The sequence below is a fragment of the Astyanax mexicanus genome, chromosome 22 (genome assembly GCF_023375975.1).
Source record: "Astyanax mexicanus isolate ESR-SI-001 chromosome 22, AstMex3_surface, whole genome shotgun sequence".
In the NCBI taxonomy this organism is placed as follows: domain Eukaryota; kingdom Metazoa; phylum Chordata; class Actinopteri; order Characiformes; family Acestrorhamphidae; genus Astyanax; species Astyanax mexicanus.
In genome coordinates, this window is record NC_064429.1 from 7,400,900 (window position 1) to 7,418,781 (window position 17,882).

At 36.5% G+C, this 17,882-nt stretch overlaps 1 protein-coding gene across 1 annotated transcript; it reads left to right on the top strand.

The window, feature by feature from the left end:
- Positions 1–336: 336 nt before the first annotated feature.
- Positions 337–17,570, top strand: ccdc125 (coiled-coil domain containing 125). The gene is made up of 12 exons (XM_022668286.2): positions 337–454; positions 794–1,101; positions 5,656–5,714; positions 6,964–7,050; positions 7,145–7,222; positions 8,091–8,176; positions 9,427–9,509; positions 10,784–10,896; positions 11,188–11,295; positions 12,218–12,371; positions 14,651–14,766; positions 16,392–17,570. Exons 2-12 carry the CDS (start codon positions 870–872, stop codon positions 16,725–16,727), a joined length of 1,452 nt encoding a protein of 483 aa, XP_022524007.2. The 5' UTR covers positions 337–454; positions 794–869; the 3' UTR covers positions 16,728–17,570.
- The last annotated feature ends 312 nt before the right edge of the window (positions 17,571–17,882 follow it).

The following is a 17,882-nucleotide window of genomic DNA, read 5'->3' on the forward strand; positions in this document are numbered from 1 at the left end:
TATGTACTGAAATAATATAAATGTTGGGGGGAAATGTTTTTTTTTTTTTTTACTTTACAAAACTTGTCAAACGTGATAAATAAGTCATCTTTGCAGGTGCTATGTGAAAAATTAATTCAGAATTTTATATGATCTTTTTTCATGGCTTTTAAGTTTTAGCTTCTATTTCTTGATTTTGATGGTACATGATTTTCACCTGTTTTGATTTAGTGCTCTTAATTTTAATTTTAGGACAATGCTTATTTAGATTAATAATTTTATATTTGATATAATATTACCAATCCCTATCCTGGTACCCAGTCCAGCTGTAGTTCCACTACTCACCTGTTCAGCACACCTGCTTCAGTTAGATCCAGCCTACAGGTGGAAAGGGGCACACCTGTTCACTCTGTCCAAACCTGGGGAATTTTTCTTGCTGTCCAGCTGGAAGCCTCACGGACTCGAAACCATATAGGTAAATAAGCTCTGGAGTTGTGTTGTATGTTGTGGTTATATAGGTTAACTCTCAGCAGGTAAGTTTAAGCGGAGTTTCCTTCTTTTGTCTTGTCGTGTTTTGTGTTTTAAGAGTCGTTAAATCGAATTGTGATAAAGTAACGAACAGTTAGCTTCGTATTCGCCAGCTTGTTTGGAACTGTACGTTCCACCTTAAATTCTGCTGTAGTTGTAGTACAGTAAAGCGGAGGCGCCGTAATGTACAAAGGAACTGCTGCGAGATTTAAGGTGGAACGGAAAGTTAGAAAAATTGTATCAGCTGTTACTTATAAAATGTCTTATTTTTTCCTATTTTCCGCAGATGTTGAACCTCTACAGCACTTTTTAGTGTTTTCTCTGCTGGTTTGGAGCCATGCTCGCGGATTAACAGAGAGATCATGCAGGGAGGTGGAGAGCAGCCCTCAGAAGATGATATGAGAGAGGGGGATTTGGGGGATGGCATGGTCGCCCCCTGCTGCTCCTCTGCCCGGGTGAGGAGTAAAGGGGAGCTGCCGGAGCTCCTGGCCCACAGCAGGTTCAGTAAGAGGGGCAGTGATGGGAGCGGCCCCTTCTCCTGGACGCCCTGCAGCTCCATGTACACTGCCTTCAGAGAGGAGCTCAGAGACTCAGGTACATCTACACCTGCTGGACTAGGGCTAAGACCAGGTTTAAAGGGACACTGTCCAATATAAAGACATTTAAACCATCAGCTACTACACCTGCTGGACTAGGGCTAAGACCAGGTTTAAAGGGACACTGTCTAATATAAAGACATTTAAACCATCAGCTACTACACCTGCTGGACTAGGGCTAAGACCAGGTTTAAAGGGACACTTTGTCCAATATTAAGACATTTAAACCATCAGCTACTACACCTGCTGGACTAGGGCTAAGACCAGGTTTAAAGGGACACTTTGTCCAATATTAAGACATTTAAACCATCAGCTACTACACCTGCTGGACTAGGGATAAGACTAGGTCTAAAGGGACACTCTGTCCAATATAAATACATTTAAACCATCAGCTACTACACCTGCTGGACTAGGGCTAAGACCAGGTTTAAAGGGACACTCTGTCCAATATAAAGACATTTAAACAATCAGCTACTACACCTGCTGGACTAGGGCTAAGACCAGGTTTAAAGGGACACTTTGTCCAATATTAAGACATTTAAACCATCAGCTACTACACCTGCTGGACTAGGGCTAAGACCAGGTTTAAAGGGACACTTTGTCCAATATTAAGACATTTAAACCATCAGCTACTACACCTGCTGGACTAGGGCTAAAGCCAGGTTTAAAGGGACACTTTGTCCAATATAAATACATTTAAACCATCAGCTACTACACCTGCTGGACTAGGGCTAAGACCAGGTTTAAAGGGACACTCTGTCCAATATAAAGACAAGTAAACCATCAGCTACTACACCTGCTGGACTAGGGCTAAGACCAGGTTTAAAGGGACACTTTGTCCAATATTAAGACATTTAAACCATCAGCTACTACACCTGCTGGACTAGGGATAAGACTAGGTCTAAAGGGACACTCTGTCCAATATAAATACATTTAAACCATCAGCTACTACACCTGCTGGACTAGGGCTAAGACCAGGTTTAAAGGGACACTCTGTCCAATATAAAGACATTTAAACAATCAGCTACTACACCTGCTGGACTAGGGCTAAGACCAGGTTTAAAGGGACACTTTGTCCAATATTAAGACATTTAAACCATCAGCTACTACACCTGCTGGACTAGGGCTAAGACCAGGTTTAAAGGGACACTTTGTCCAATATTAAGACATTTAAACCATCAGCTACTACACCTGCTGGACTAGGGCTAAAGCCAGGTTTAAAGGGACACTTTGTCCAATATAAATACATTTAAACCATCAGCTACTACACCTGCTGGACTAGGGCTAAGACCAGGTTTAAAGGGACACTCTGTCCAATATAAAGACAAGTAAACCATCAGCTACTACACCTGCTGGACTAGGGCTAAGACTAGGTTTAAAGGGACAATCTGTCCAATATAAAGATATTTAAACCATCAGCTACTACACCTGCTGGACTAGGGCTAAGACTAGGTCTAAAGGGACACTGTCTAATATAAAGACATTTAAACCATCACCTACTACACCTGCTGGACTAGGGCTAAAGCCAGGTTTAAAGGGACACTTTGTCCAATATAAATACATTTAAACCATCAGCTACTACACCTGCTGGACTAGGGCTAAGACCAAGTTTAAAGGGACACTCTGTCCAATATAAAGACATTTAAACCATCAGCTACTACACCTGCTGGACTAGGGCTAAGACTAGGTTTAAAGGGACACTCTGTCCAATATAAAGACATTTAAACCATCAGCTACTACACCTGCTTGACTAGGGCTAAGACTAGGTTTAAAGGGACAATCTGTCCAATATAAAGACAAGTAAACCATCAGCTACTACACCTGCTGGACTAGGGCTAAGACTAGGTTTAAAGGGACAATCTGTCCAATATAAAGACATTTAAACCATCAGCTACTACACCTGCTGGACTAGGGCTAAGACTAGGTTTAAAGGGACACTCTGTCCAATATAAAGACATTTAAACCATCAGCTACTACACCTGCTGGACTAGGGCTAAGACTAGGTTTAAAGGGACACTCTGTCCAATATAAAGACATTTAAACCATCAGCTACTACACCTGCTGGACTAGGGATAAGACTAGGTCTAAAGGGACACTCTGTCCAATATATATATATTTAAACCATCAGCTACGACACCTGCCAGTAACAGGCCTACTTAAATATAGTCTCAGAAGGTTAGACTATAACATATTACATAATTATACTGGTGCATCTCAAAAAATTAGAATAACTGGAATAACTGGGAATGAGAATTTAATAGCCCAAAACATGTTCAAATGTGGAAATTATAATATTTATCAAGTAAATATGTAATCTGTTGTGTTTTGGCACTTTTGTAGAAACATACCAGGTTGAGTGTGTGCTGTGTGAATGAACTCATTATCCCTTTTTCCCCATTGCAGTTTTGTCCCAGCACTTTGTGCAGTGCTGTTACAAATAAATAAATGTTGCTAACATGACAAACGATATTAATTCTACAGAAAATATAGTAAGCACAATAAAGCAATAACTAACTTCATACATGGCTAACATAATACTTATGCTAGGAAACTGTGTATAAATGAGCAAAGTTAAAAAGATACTACATGATTAAAAAAAAACTATTCTAATATGATATCTTAATTTTTTTAGGATTTAGGATAAGAGTCAGGATTAGTTCATTTGGCGTTTGTCAACAATACTTTGTCATTTCCCCCTTTTGCGCTTAAAATGAAAGCGTGAGCTATAGGAACCTGTTCACGTCTTATCCATATCCTGTTCTGAACCCACCTCTGCAGTTACTCTGTTGACTTTGGTGTGTTTTGCAAAGCTACAGTATGTGAGGTAGCAACACTTTCTGCAGTGCAAGTCTGAACACACTGTAGTCTAGTGTAGTTTTCTGACCAGCTAATGATCTTTATATGAGTGTGCATACATCAGTCTCTTAACCAGCACAGTATATACTGAATTGGATTTTGGCCATGCATGGTTTTGCTGGTCAAACCCTGTAATCCTGTTAGGTCATGCCAAACATCCCAAGTTGCAAAAAATCATTGTTTTTTACTTTTACCAGACATGGATTGGTAGTCGACTATTCTGATGATTATTTTTTCGATTAGTCGATTAGTCAACGATTATTTCTGCCATGTCCTCCATCTCTAAAAACAATAGAAACAACTGAACATGAGGTTTAAAAGGCATTTAAAGGTCTAGATTTTGTTTAAACATGGGAAGTACTAAATTTAGTAAGTAAATATGTAATCTGTTGTGTTTGTGCACTTTTAGAGACACAAACTGAGTTGAATTTAAACTGTATGAGGGAGCCATTTACCCATCTCCCATTGCGCTTCTGTCCCCAGCACTTTGTGTAATGCAGTACTTTTACAAATGAACAATTAGTCGACAATGAAATTTATAGTCGACAAATTTAAATAATCGACATTGTCGATTATATCGACTAATCGTTGCAGACCTACTTTAGAGTAGTCAGAGGTGAAATGAGTTTTAAAGGAAGCCATGGTCCTGAACGCATCCTGTCCAGGAAGGGAAAAAAAACATTGCCCGACCACACTAAAAACTGATTGGCTGAGGGACAGACTCTTATCAGAGAACAGGCCAATCAGAACCCTCTCTGTTTTGCATGTGCTTCATTAATATGCACATGAGGGAAGCGTCTTTCTCTCCCTCTTCCTCTCTTTCCCACGTGTGATTGGGTAAAAAATCTGTGTCGCTTGGGCCACTCATTCTAGATTCCGTGATATTTTATCTGTTTGAGATGTTTATGTTTTTTGCTGGTCTTACTGTTCAACCAGCTTGGTTTTACTAGACAGGCTTGTTCAGGCTGGTAAACCAGTTAAGTCATGGGCGCTAAGTGCACCAATGGTCAAAAGCGCTGCTACTATGATCAGGAGATCACTGGTTTGAATCCAAGTCATGTAGCTTGCCATCAGCTGCTGGAGCCCTGAGAGAGCACAATTGGTCTTGCTCTAACTGGATGGGTAGTTGGTGCTCTTTCCCTTCATCTCTACTAGGGTGATGTGGATCAGCACAAGGCTGCGTCTGTGAGCTGATGTATGGGAACCGAGTTGCTGTGCTTTTCTCTCAGGGCACTGTGATTCTACTTAGCAGTGCTGCATCAGCAGAAGTTTAAAAAGAGGTGGTGATTTTACTTCACATGTGTCGGAGGAGGCGTGTGCTAGTCTTCACCCTCCTGGTGTTGTGGCATCACTAGTAATAGGGAAAAACAGCTAAGTAGCAGCTAAATTGGGAGAAAATGGGAAAAAAAATGGAAATAAAATTAAACTGCTCGGTCATGCTCATCATGGTCATGCTAACCCAATTGGCCAGTTTAATCATGCTTGTAGACCCTATGCTTCAGCTGGTTGATCAGTATGCTCTGAAAACCATAAAGCTCTTTTCAGGTTTGAACAGGCTTGCTCCAGTTTGTAAGACAGAGTTGCAGGCTGGCTGTGGTCAGTGTTGAGAAGGTGAACTACAGCAGTACAGAGGCTGAAGGCCACAGTCTCAATAGTCTGTATACAATGTGGTGTTTATTGCTCTGCTCTGTTGTAGACAGCAGTGCCGGCGACTCCAGTGAAGCATTGCAGAGAAGACTGCAGGAGGTCACAGAGGTACGACATGAAGAAACTTCACAAATAAAACTTGTTTTATGAGAGAGAGCTATAAGCTGAAGGGTACAGCAGCTCACAGTGTGGCTTTACATTACTTTACATTACATTTCTCGTGCTTCTTAAAGATAATGAGGGACGCTCCTGATCTGGTAGTGGAAGGTAGTTTGTTCCACCTTTGGGGAAACTCTGTATGAGGACAGTCTGGATTTTTGGTAAAGCTAGACGACGTTTACTGGAGGAGCGCAGCAGCTGGGAGGTGATATAGACCTATAGGAGTAAGTGCATGTAGGAAGGAGCTGGTTCTGATATGTCATCACCTTGTAGACAATCATGAGGGCTTTACATTTAATACGAGCAGCAACTGGTAGCCAGATAAACCAAACCACAGATAATTAGAATATAAAAGAGCAGGTAGTGGATAACAGTGCATATTCTCAGTGCATGTACAGTGATGTAAAAAAGTGTTTACCTCCATACAGATTTATTTTTAGGTTAGTATTTAATTAGTATTTTTTTGTCAAACTTACATTTTTTAGATTAGAAAACCAATTTTTAATGTCAGACCAAGATAACCTGAGTAAATAGAAAAAAAAATGTTGTTAAAAATGTTTTTAAATTATAATTCCTTTTTATAAGGGAAAATTAATTAATCTATTAACTCTACAGAATATAAAGGAAGCACACTAAAGCAATAACTAACTTTGTACAGAGCAAACATAACACGTATGCTAGTAAACTGTGTATAAATGAGCAAAGTTAAATAGATAATACATGATAAAAAAAGGAATTATAATATGATATCTTTATTTTATGATGTAGGATTAGAAGGATTTAGTCAGGATTAGTTTATTTGACACTTTGACAATACTTTGTCATTTCCCCCTTTTGTGCTTAAAATGAAAGCGTGAGCTATAGGAACCTGTTCACGTCTTATCCATATCCTGTTCTGAACCCACCTCTGCAGTTACTCTGTTGACTTTGGTGTGTATTTTTAAGGTTAGTACTTAATTAGTATTTATTTGTCAAACTTACATTTTTTAGATTAGAAAACAAAATTTTAATGTCAGACCAAGATAACCTGAGTAAATAGATTTTTTTTTTTAATTATAATGACTTTTTATAAGCAAAAAATCTATCGAAACTTTGTCTCTTCATCTGGTGTTAGCATTCAATCGAAAAATGATTTTTTTTGTCAAACTATTTATTAAAATACACATTAGGTTATATGATGCCTAATCCTGTTCTGCAGGAAGTAGAGCTGCTGCGGACAGAGCTAGAAGTCACCCATCGACACTTGGAGGGCAAACATGAAGCTCTGAGGATCCTACAAGGCCAGGTAATAATATGATGTGTTATATACAATTTGAAAACAGGTTATTTTTTAATTATTTTAGCTGTTAAATATTCTTTTACTTTTTTTGTTCCTGAAGGCTATATTAGATAAAGCAACAACCCACACCAAAAGTTTGCTTCAGAAGAGTGAGGAGCGGACCAAAGCTTTGGAAAAGGTGAGTTAATGACCTGCTTTCAGTTTTCTTCTGTGGTTTAACAATCCAAAAATAGACTTTTATTCAGTATAATACAATGATATATCATGATTAATTGGGCAAAATCAGAGGTATCTGAAAATGTGCCTTATGTCTGTACTTGCAGTGGAAAACCAATGGAAATACTGTAATACTGTATTGTTTATATAATATTAATTCAAGTCATTATAGTTATTTATTATAGTAATTGTATGTGTTAACTAGAAGATTTTATTATAAACGCTTAGAAATTATTGTATTATTAATATACTCTTTTTTTTTTCATAAAAGTATAACATTACTAATAACCCAGTGGTCCCACCTGTCACGGAAGTTCAGGGAGTCTCCCACATTTAAATAGGGGCTACCTGATGAATCTCAGATACAGAGGAACACACACACACACACACACACACACACACACACAGTGAGCGAGTGACAAATACAGCTTTCTGATTGGTCTCCATTTATCCTTAGCTAAATAGTTTTTTCCTGGGCCTGGGCCTGGTGGTGTTGAAGAAGAAAGTTGTAGTCTATGCCTTTATGCTGCCGGCCTAAAATTATTTTTTGCAGACAGATATGTCTGCTTACTTTTTGACAAAGCATTAATCATGATCAAATATTCTTATTCTGATCTAAGGCAAGAGACTAAAGCTTAAGCACTAGTCACAAACTAAAGCTGATCTTGCTAATCTTAAGCTCTAACCATGATCTAAAGCTCCAAGCTCATTCACTAACCACAAACTAATGCCCTAGTCTTAAGTGATAACCGTGGGCTAAAGGAAAACCCTATTCCTACACTAATGCGCTAAGTATCTGTCTTCTTAAACTGTCTATTTTATTCACACAGGAGGTGAATGCTTTGCAGTGGGAGATTACCTTCAACCAGGTCCAGTTTAAGAATGTAGAACATGCGTGGGGGCTGAAATACGACAGGTACGACAGTGGATAATGTTACCGGTTACTTACAGAGAAAACTGGCAGATTTCTCTGATGTTGTTTTGTATTGTTGTATTGAGTGCAGATGCACTGGTATGTGAATGGTGAATTGATATTATGTACATTTGTATATATAATTATTGCTGTAGAGTTGCAATTTACTATTTGTCTTTCTACTCAATGTATTTTGAAACTAAGAAAATTGTATTGTATTATATTGTCATATACTCTACTCTACTTTTCATCAGAGGTGGAAAAAGTACTGTAAAATTGTAATTAAGTAAAAGTAATTTACTTTGCTACAAATCTACTCGAGTAAAAGTAAAAAAGTGCTCAATTTAAAATTTACTTTGAGTAAAAGTTACATAGTTACTTTTAATTATTTGATGTAAAAAAGTAAAAACTAATAATAAATTAAATCATTTTTAATGAACTATTATTCCACATAATAATTTGTACCTTCAGGCAGTATTTGTTCAGACCACCCCATAAAACATTTTAAAGAAAAAGTGGTATAGGTTTCTATGATCCATTTTTTTTCTTTACTGTTAAAAGATTATGGTCATGTAGGTGACTATAAACCATATTTTTATAGTTTTACAATTCATTATTATGTAACTTGCCATTGCTGTGCTTTAACTGCTATTTACATTTTTTAACATTTAAGCAGATTGTTTAATGACAAAAAATACTCACCACCACATGCTTTCTCAGGTTTGATGTGGAAGTTTTGAAAGCTGACAGTTCTGTCCGGCGGGGCATATTTTGTATTGCATGAGGACGTTATTGCCTCGTTATTCCATGCGCGAGCATCTGTGCCCCTTTTTTTTGTTTTATTCAGACAATTGTGTTTTTTCCCCCCAAGCCTTTTTTTCACTCAGTAATTGGGAGTTTTCCAATGTAGCAAAGTAAATTACTTGTGTCAAAATGTACTTGAGTAAAAGTAAAATTACCTATTTTAAATTACTCATAAAATCTACTCAATTACAGTAACTTGAGTAAATGTAATTAATTACTTTCCAGCTCTGCCACTCACTCACTATTACCTACACAGCACTAGTAACCTCCTCCACCTAACAGCTCGTTTCTGTGGCCATTTATGATCCGATCAGCAACATTTGACACAAACACTAACCTAACCTTCCCTTCACAAATACACTAATTATCCACTACACCACCTCGCTTAAAGTACTGTGCTGTTACGTTTTTCTCAAACTGACCACACTCTTCTTATCTTTGTGAAACAGGGTGTGTGCAGAAAACAAGGCCCTGAGTAAAGCTCTGAATGAAAAGCTGGAGCAGCTACAGGACCTCCGAACAGAGAACACCTGTGAGTCTACCTTTTTATTTTAAGGAGTATGATATTTTTATTATCTGTATTTGTTTTCAATGGAGCTGATTCCACTGAAGTGGCAAATAGTTTGATATGTGTGGCTTGTAGTTTATACAGTGGGGAAAATTACTGTAATAGCCCTTACAAAGACATTTTTCAAGAAAAAGAAAATGTTACCAATAGAATTGATATTGTGAAATAGATATTTGATTCTCAAGCAAAACTTGGTACTTGGTGGAGAATCCTGAAGGTTTTTAGGGTTTCACTTGGCAAACAGAATTCCCACCATAGATTTTCCATGGGATTTTTTTTTTATGTCTGGAGACTCAGGTATCTTAATGTGCTTCTTCTTAAGCCACTCTCCTGTTGCCTTGGCCGTATGTTTTGGGTCATTGTCATGTTGGAAGACCCATCCACGACCTGTCTTCGGTGTTCTGACAGAAACCAGAAGGTTTTTATTCAAGATTTTCTACGGTTTTTGACTGATTGTTTGATTATGTGACACAAAACGAGGTGAGATTAAGAATACTTCTCTTAAACTCTAGACAGGACTAATTCTTTTTTTGCTTCATGAAAACAGAATTCTTGCTGGTTGATCAAATACTTACTTAATACTTGCGAATTAATTTAGAACCTTTATTAATTTTTTTTTTTTTTTAGATTTGTTGTAGATAATCTGTCTCTCTCACTCTGTTAAACTAAACCTACCATTAATCTTTATGTCTTTGTAAGGGGTTGAGCTAGGGCTGGGCGATATGGAAAAAAATCTTATCACGATATAGTTTTCCAGTTTTTCAGCCGATATCGATATATATCACGATATAAATCAAATCACTTTCTGTTAAACTTAAAGGTTTCTTTTTACTCAGAAGTGACAGAATAAGGGAGTTATGGCCAAAATCACTAGCAGGCTCAGAGTCTTGTGGACAGACACTAGGATGTTCACATCTTGCCGGGTGGGCACGAGGTGCTCAGACAGCTTTTAAATTAATTTTAAAAAGTCATTATACATCCACACAGGTCCGGAAACCCCCCACATGTTTGACCCTTAAAACAGGTACAAGGGGACAAATATATAAACTCAAAAAAAATCAGACCCTTTAAATTATTTGTTTATTTGTTAAATGTTTAAATTAAATTGCAATAGCACTTTATAGTGCTATCACCTGTTCACAGTGCTACTTAAACAAGAAATAGAAAATAAAGTTGATTAAATCTTAATGATTTTTCTAATTGCATGTGGTGTGTGTGTGTGTGTGTGTGTGTAACAGCACTGAGTCAGCAGTGTTTGGAGCTGCTGGGATTGCTGAGTGCTCAGGAAAGGAGAGATTTCCAGAAGACTCAGCCCCCGAGCAAACATGGGAGAGAGGGATACGCACTGGAGGTAGACTGAACAGTGTCTGATGGCTTTTTTGCAACACACTTGCGTTGCTCTTGAATTTTAAATATACACCCATCGGCCATAACAGTAAAACACTGACTGGTGAAGTAAAAAAATAAATAGTAAATACATACATTAATTAATTGATTTCTTGCAAGAGTCCCTGTCTCGAGGTGGGCTTATTATCCTGTGTTCACATTAGCAGGTAACAGAGCAACAAGCAATAAGTCATTTGGCTGGATTTAAAAATAAATGAATAAATAGACAGTGAGATAATTTTTTTTTGTGTTCTAGCTTGCAGTGTATGGAGCTTGCCACTGTACCTCCAGTGGGGGTGAGCCGTGTCCTTGTGCTAAAAGTGCTGCTTCAAGCCGCATGCAGGTTCTCCAGCTCAAACAGGAGGTACTGTACCGTTTTAGTACAGGAATAATACAAATTTACCATACTGATATCCAGAGGTGGAAAAGTAAAAAAAAATTGTAATTAAGTAAAAGTACCTTTACTTTGCTAAAATTCTACTCAAGTAAAAGTACCCATCTAAAAATCTACTTGAGTAAAAGTAAAAATTACTCAATTAAAAATTTACTTTGAGTAAAAGTTACATAGTTACTTTTAATTATTTGATGTAAAAAAGTAAAACAAATCATTTATTAAATTGTTTTTAATGAACTATTATTCCACATAATAATTTGGACCTTTCAGGCAGTATTTGTTCAGACCCCCCCATAAAACATTTTTAAGAACAAGTGGTATAGGTTTAATGATCCATTTTTTTTCTTTACTGTTAAAAAGTTATGGTCATAGATGTGACTATAAACTGTATTTTTATCGTTTTACAGGTCATTATTATTTTTTAACTTCCCATTGCTGTGCTTTAACTGCTATTTACATGTTTCTTTTAACATTTAAGCTGATTGTTTAATGATAAAATTACTTATCACCACATGCTTTCTCAGGTTTGATGTGGAAGTATGGAGAGCTGGCAGCTCTGTCCGGCGGGGCACATTTTGTATCGCATGAGGACGTTATTGCCTCGTATTTCCACTTGCGAGCATCTGTGCACCGGCGCATCCGCGCCAATTATAATTTTTTTTTATTCAGACAATTGTTTTTTTCCCAGCATTTTATTTTTTCTCAGTAACGGGGAGTTTTCCCAATGTAGAGAAGTAAATTACTTGTGTCAAAATGTACTTGAGTAAAATTACCTATACCTAAATTACTCATAAAATCTACTCAATTACAGTAACTTGAGTAAATGTAATTCATTACTTTCCACCTCTGCTGATATCATATATAATACCATAATAATGTGTATTTGCATCAGTTGGAGGTGCAGAGGAGGAGGAAGGAGGAGGCGTATGTGATGGTGGACGCTTTCCGCATCGCCTTTGAGCAGCAGCTGAAGAGAGGGAGCGAGAAGGTGCTGCAGTTGGCTGAAAACGACAGACAAGCGCCACGCCATTCAAAACCAGTGAGAGGTACAGTGATTAATGTGGACAGTCCAGTAATAAAGGCAGAATCATTATGTTTTACACAGTAATTAAAAAACCCTGGTATTTTGATGTTACACACTGAAACGTTTAATTGTGGCCAGTATTGATGTATATTGTGTGAACAGTCACAGTGCAGGTTAATTCCTTTTTAATGTCCTTTTATTAACATTATTTATGTTCAGTTTTTTTGTAAAACTGGACACATTAACATTAAGGTTTTGCAGTTTGTAGAGAGCTCTGTAGCTCTTTATATATTTTTTAGTAGCTGTTTTAAAGTAATCTAAACAGGATGCTTCTTGCACCTCCGTAACACATCGTCTGATGTCTTTAGGAAGTTGTTTGCATCGATTAATCAGTCAACCTTTATTTTTACTCGGTTATACATTGAAAATAAATTAAAATTAAATAAAAATCAAGTTTTTAATCAGGTTAAACTAAAATTATGAACTTCCTAAACAAAAACAAAACAAGATAAATTAAATGGAAAAAGCATTAAAATGAGAAATAAAAATAAAATATATGGACAAATGGATAAATGGACATGCTAAAATAAAAAGCAATCAAATTAAGACATAAATAATTAACACAAACACAAACTAAAAAAAATAAACTAACTTTAAAAAAACACTATGATTATAAGAAAAAGTAAATGGTAAAATAAAAGCTAAAATGTAAAATAAAATAAAAAACAGGATGAAATAAATAAAATATATAAAAACTTAACAAAAAAAAACAAACAAACTAAACAGTTACAGATTGTCTGGATTTAAAATAATACAATGATTTATTCACACCAGTTGTCACGTCTGGTGCTGTTAGCTCCTCTGTCCCTTCCACACCCAGCTCTAATGGAGGTTCTCAGGTCAACAACTAGATTACCCAGAATGCACCACCCGCTGACATCACGCACTCACCTGGTCACGTGACACCTCACCTGCTTCCTCCAGGAAGTCCTGAATACTGATTACTGGCACTATAAAAGAGCACTCCACACAAACACCCACGCCGCGTATTGTAGGTTCTCCTCTTTACAAAGCGTTCTATATCTCTTGTCTCAGTTTATCTTGTGTATGACCTTGCTTTTGTTTTCTCGACGCCGATTATTGCCTTTGCCTCTGATATTGGATTGCTTGTGTATTACCTGGACTGTGTTTTCACTACTGCCTCTTGGATTACCTCTGACATTGGATATCTCGTGTATGAACTCTGGACTGTCTCTCGTTTATGGTATGGTTTTGTCTACATTGCTCTGGTTTCTGGTGATTAACTGTTTTCTGTATCAACCACGTCTTACATCTGTTTATTTTTATAATAAACAAATTGTTTTATCAGTATCTGCACGTGTCTGCAATTCTGTGCTCACCATGACACCAGTGAGCTGAGTTTTATTGATTACTATATGTTGTTTCGGTACCACTTTAAAATAAGGCCTCCTTATACCAGGTTTATAAATAGTTTATAAATGGTTATTAATTAGGTTATAAACCATTAATAAAGTTACAACACATAAATAGAAAGGTAAGCAGTGGCTTGTCATGTACCAAAACAAGTGATTTCACATTCGTTTATACTGTTAAACCTCAGTTTTTACTAGATACTTATCTTACTTTGTCTTTTCCATCACTTAGCATTAACATTTCTGTTAATAACTTTATTCATTATAATTATAATAACATATAAAATGAAAAAAAAGACTTTCTATACTATTTCACTATTCTTATTTCTATTTATTTGTTTATTAAGTGCTTATTAATGTTTTTAAAAAGAAAGTATTTAACAACTCAATTAATAACATTAATAAACTGCTTTATGCATTTATAAACCCTGTATAAAGTAGCCTTATATTAAATTGGAACAGACTTTGTGTGCCTTTGTTTAATAGGTAAAATCTTATGAACTTAAACACTTTATACCAGTTAGCTCTCAGAGACGTCATTAATGCAGCAGTTCACTTATTTTTTCTAGCGTGCACTGTGGATGATCTTGATGTAGTTTATGTTTTTCATGAATCACATGAACAGTTCATTTATTTGGGTGGTATTAGTTTAGTTAGAGTGTGATCGTCTACAACTGTGGATTAAATCACATTTTATTAGTAATCAATATAGAAATCCAGGTAATACCAAAGAGTTCATTTTAGGCTTAGTTATAAAATCGGTATAATTTACAATGATGTCACTTCTGCTCTGTGTGCTATGGTATACTGCATCCACAGTATGTATGATATCTATCTTCATACTTTCACTTTATACTTTCTTTTGCAGGGAAACAGGGCAGCTCAGCCAGCATGGCTCAGAAGTTGAGAAGATTTCTGCCGTCTGCCAGAGAGGGAAAGGAGCCCACTGACCCCACAGAAACCCTACGGTTACTGCTCGATCTGGTATGTGTGCACGCTGTTCACTTCCACATGTGCTGTGGATCCCCAAATTTAAAGCACAATTCTTAACAGGTGTCATTTGGTTAGAAATCATTTAGTACTTACCCTGTTTGAGACACAATAGTTTACTCTGAGTTGCGTATACAGATGCATGTCAAAAATTTGAATATCATTGAAAAGTTACTTTTTTTCAGAAATTCAATAAAAAATGTGAAACTCCTATATTAAATGCAAAAATCAGTGTATCAGAAATTAGAATATTATATTATCCCAATTGGTACTTTCTGCAGTGTTAGCAGATGGAAGCATGAAGTGCTGTAAGATTTTTGGGGAAAACAAAACTGCACTGACTTTAGACTTGATAATAAAACACAGTGGATCAACACCAGCAGATGACATGTCTCTCCAAACCATCACTGATCATCAGTAAATTTTACATTTCATTTAAAGTAAATCAAGGGATCAGAGTCTGGAGGAAGAGTGGAGAGACACACAGTCCAAACTGCTTGAGGTCTAGTGTGAAGTTTCCACCAATCAGTGATGGTTTAGAGAGACATGTGCAACATCTGCTGGTGTTGATCCACTGTGTTGATCCACTGTGTGAGTCTAAAGTCAGTGCAGTTTTGTTTTCCCACAAAATCTTACAGCACTTCATATCTTACAGCTTCCCTCTGCTAACACCCTGTGTGTAATACATCTGTATATTATATACGAATTTCACATTTTTAACTAAATAACTGAAACAAAGTAACTTTTCAATGACCTTCTAATTTATTGAGATGCTCTAGTACAGGGGTGTCCAAACTTTTTTTGTTGGGGGGCAGAAGGAGAAATATATTTGAAGTCACGGGCCACAGACTCTGTAATAAAACAAATAATGAAATATACCACTTTAAATAATACATTTTACTGATTACTTTCATTTACACACCATTTTACTTGACTTACTATCTTTATCTTTGACAGTGTTGTGTAAACTAAGATTTTTCAAATTGATGTTTAATTTCATGATGTCTCTTAATATTAAACTCCTTAATTATGGCAACTTTTAGACTCTTTGGCCCGTTTTTCTCTGCTAGAAATGCGCACTCTCTCCGCTTTTAGACTCTTTTGCCCCGTTTTTCTGCGCTAGAAATGCGCACCCTCTCCGCTTTTAGACTCTTTGGCCCGTTTCTGACATCTAGCGTTCAAACTTTGAATCTCACATTATAAAAACCTGCTTAACAGCGGGGCAACTTTCATTCTATTTCTAAAATACCTCGCTCCAAAAAGGCAACGGGCCGTAGTTTGGACACCCCTGCTCTAGTCTCTAGTATATGCGCTATTTTATGCATTGTAAAATTTGCATAACTAGCTGATTAGCACATTGTGCTAGTGGACCGTCTTATGGATTGTTCTTTTAATCAAAGTACTTTTTAAATAGTACCTATATACATATATAATACATGTGTAACACAGTTCTTGGTCCTCATTCTAAGCTCTGTTTTCAGGGCTTTTATCCCATAGAACTAGTTTTTCAAGGAAGGCTTAAGAAAACAAAGACGTTAACAGAAACCGACTTCAGACAACACTGGTCTAAATGCCTGATCTGAGTGTAAATGAACCAGCCGTGTCTCTGTCTGTTTCAGCTGAGTGACAAGGAGGAAGCTTTGGCCCATCAGAGGAAGGTGAGCTACATGCTGGCCCGAAGCTCCGAGGAGCTGGAGAAGCGGCTTCAGGCTCAGCTGAAAGAGCTGGACCTCTCCAAATCCAACACCAGATTAAACACAAACACTTCTGAATACGACAAACACGACCGAGGAGAAGACAACGCCTGCAAATGCTCAGCAGACTGTAGCAACAACCACACGGCCTGTTCATCCTTTAATGAGCCGAGTTCTACAGCAGAAGTCGTGGACCATGAAGAGGAGCAGAGTTCAGCATCAGACCAGACACACACAGAACCAACTGAAGAGCAGGAGTAAATGGATCTGTGCACTTTTTAAAAAAGAAAAATACCTAGGCTTGGTTTGTTTTACAATGAACTGAGCTGCTTTGAATACAGACATTTAGTAGTTTGCTGAAATCTTAACACTGTTATAGTATCTCATGTTACATACATATAAAAAATAAAAAATCCAGCTTACAATCAGATTTTTGCTGGTAGCTGGTTTCAATAAACTAAATTTATTTATTTAATTTATTTTCATAACAAACAATTAAGGGACACATATCCTCCACATTAATCCCCTGATCTAAACCTGATGAACTGAGAAGGTGATTTGAGGTGATTTAATTGGGATGAGCTGGAGCTTCACAGCATGAAGGAAAGAAAAGCAGCAACTATTGTTCAGCACCTCCAGGAACTCCTTCCTTTAAGACGCTGAGAAAACTATTCCAGTTGACTCTCCCTCATGAAGACACTGAGATTAAAATCTCACCAAGAGTCTGCAGATCTGTCCTTCAAGATAAATGTGCTGCTTAGAAAAATCTAAATTATAAAACATATTCTGGTTTGTTTAACACTTTTTTATTTACAGAATAATTCTGCATGTGTCCCTGTAGAGCTTTATTACAGTCTTCAATATTAAATTTATAATGTAAAAATAATGAAAAGTATAAAAACACATTGAATGAAAAGAGGTGTGCCCAAGCAATTAGGTGAACTTTATATTTTTTAATACATTTCCCACATTTTATTTGATTGTTTTACCCGTGTTTACCTTAACATAAGAGGAACAACCTCATTCGAACATGTCTGACAGCAGATTTTCTCTTTTTTGACAGCTATATTTTACATTTTACCTTTATATAAAATGCTCTTGTTTAGAATGTGTTTTCTTTCCTTTTACATTTCATTTTATTTGATCTTAAAATATAATATATAAGCATCAGAGATATAATAATGAAGTAGAACTACTAAAGAAGTACTAAAATGCTGTATCTTTATTTAATTAAGTATATATCATTGCTGTCCATTGAAAAACAAATATCAACAATAAACAAGTATCTCCAGAACAGCAACCTTATAGGTTGAATAGAATAGAATATAGAATGATTGATTACATTTTCTTAACTTTCAATGATAGTCAATATAAAAAGAGTTTTTTTCAGGTCATTTAGATAATTTCTATTGGTAC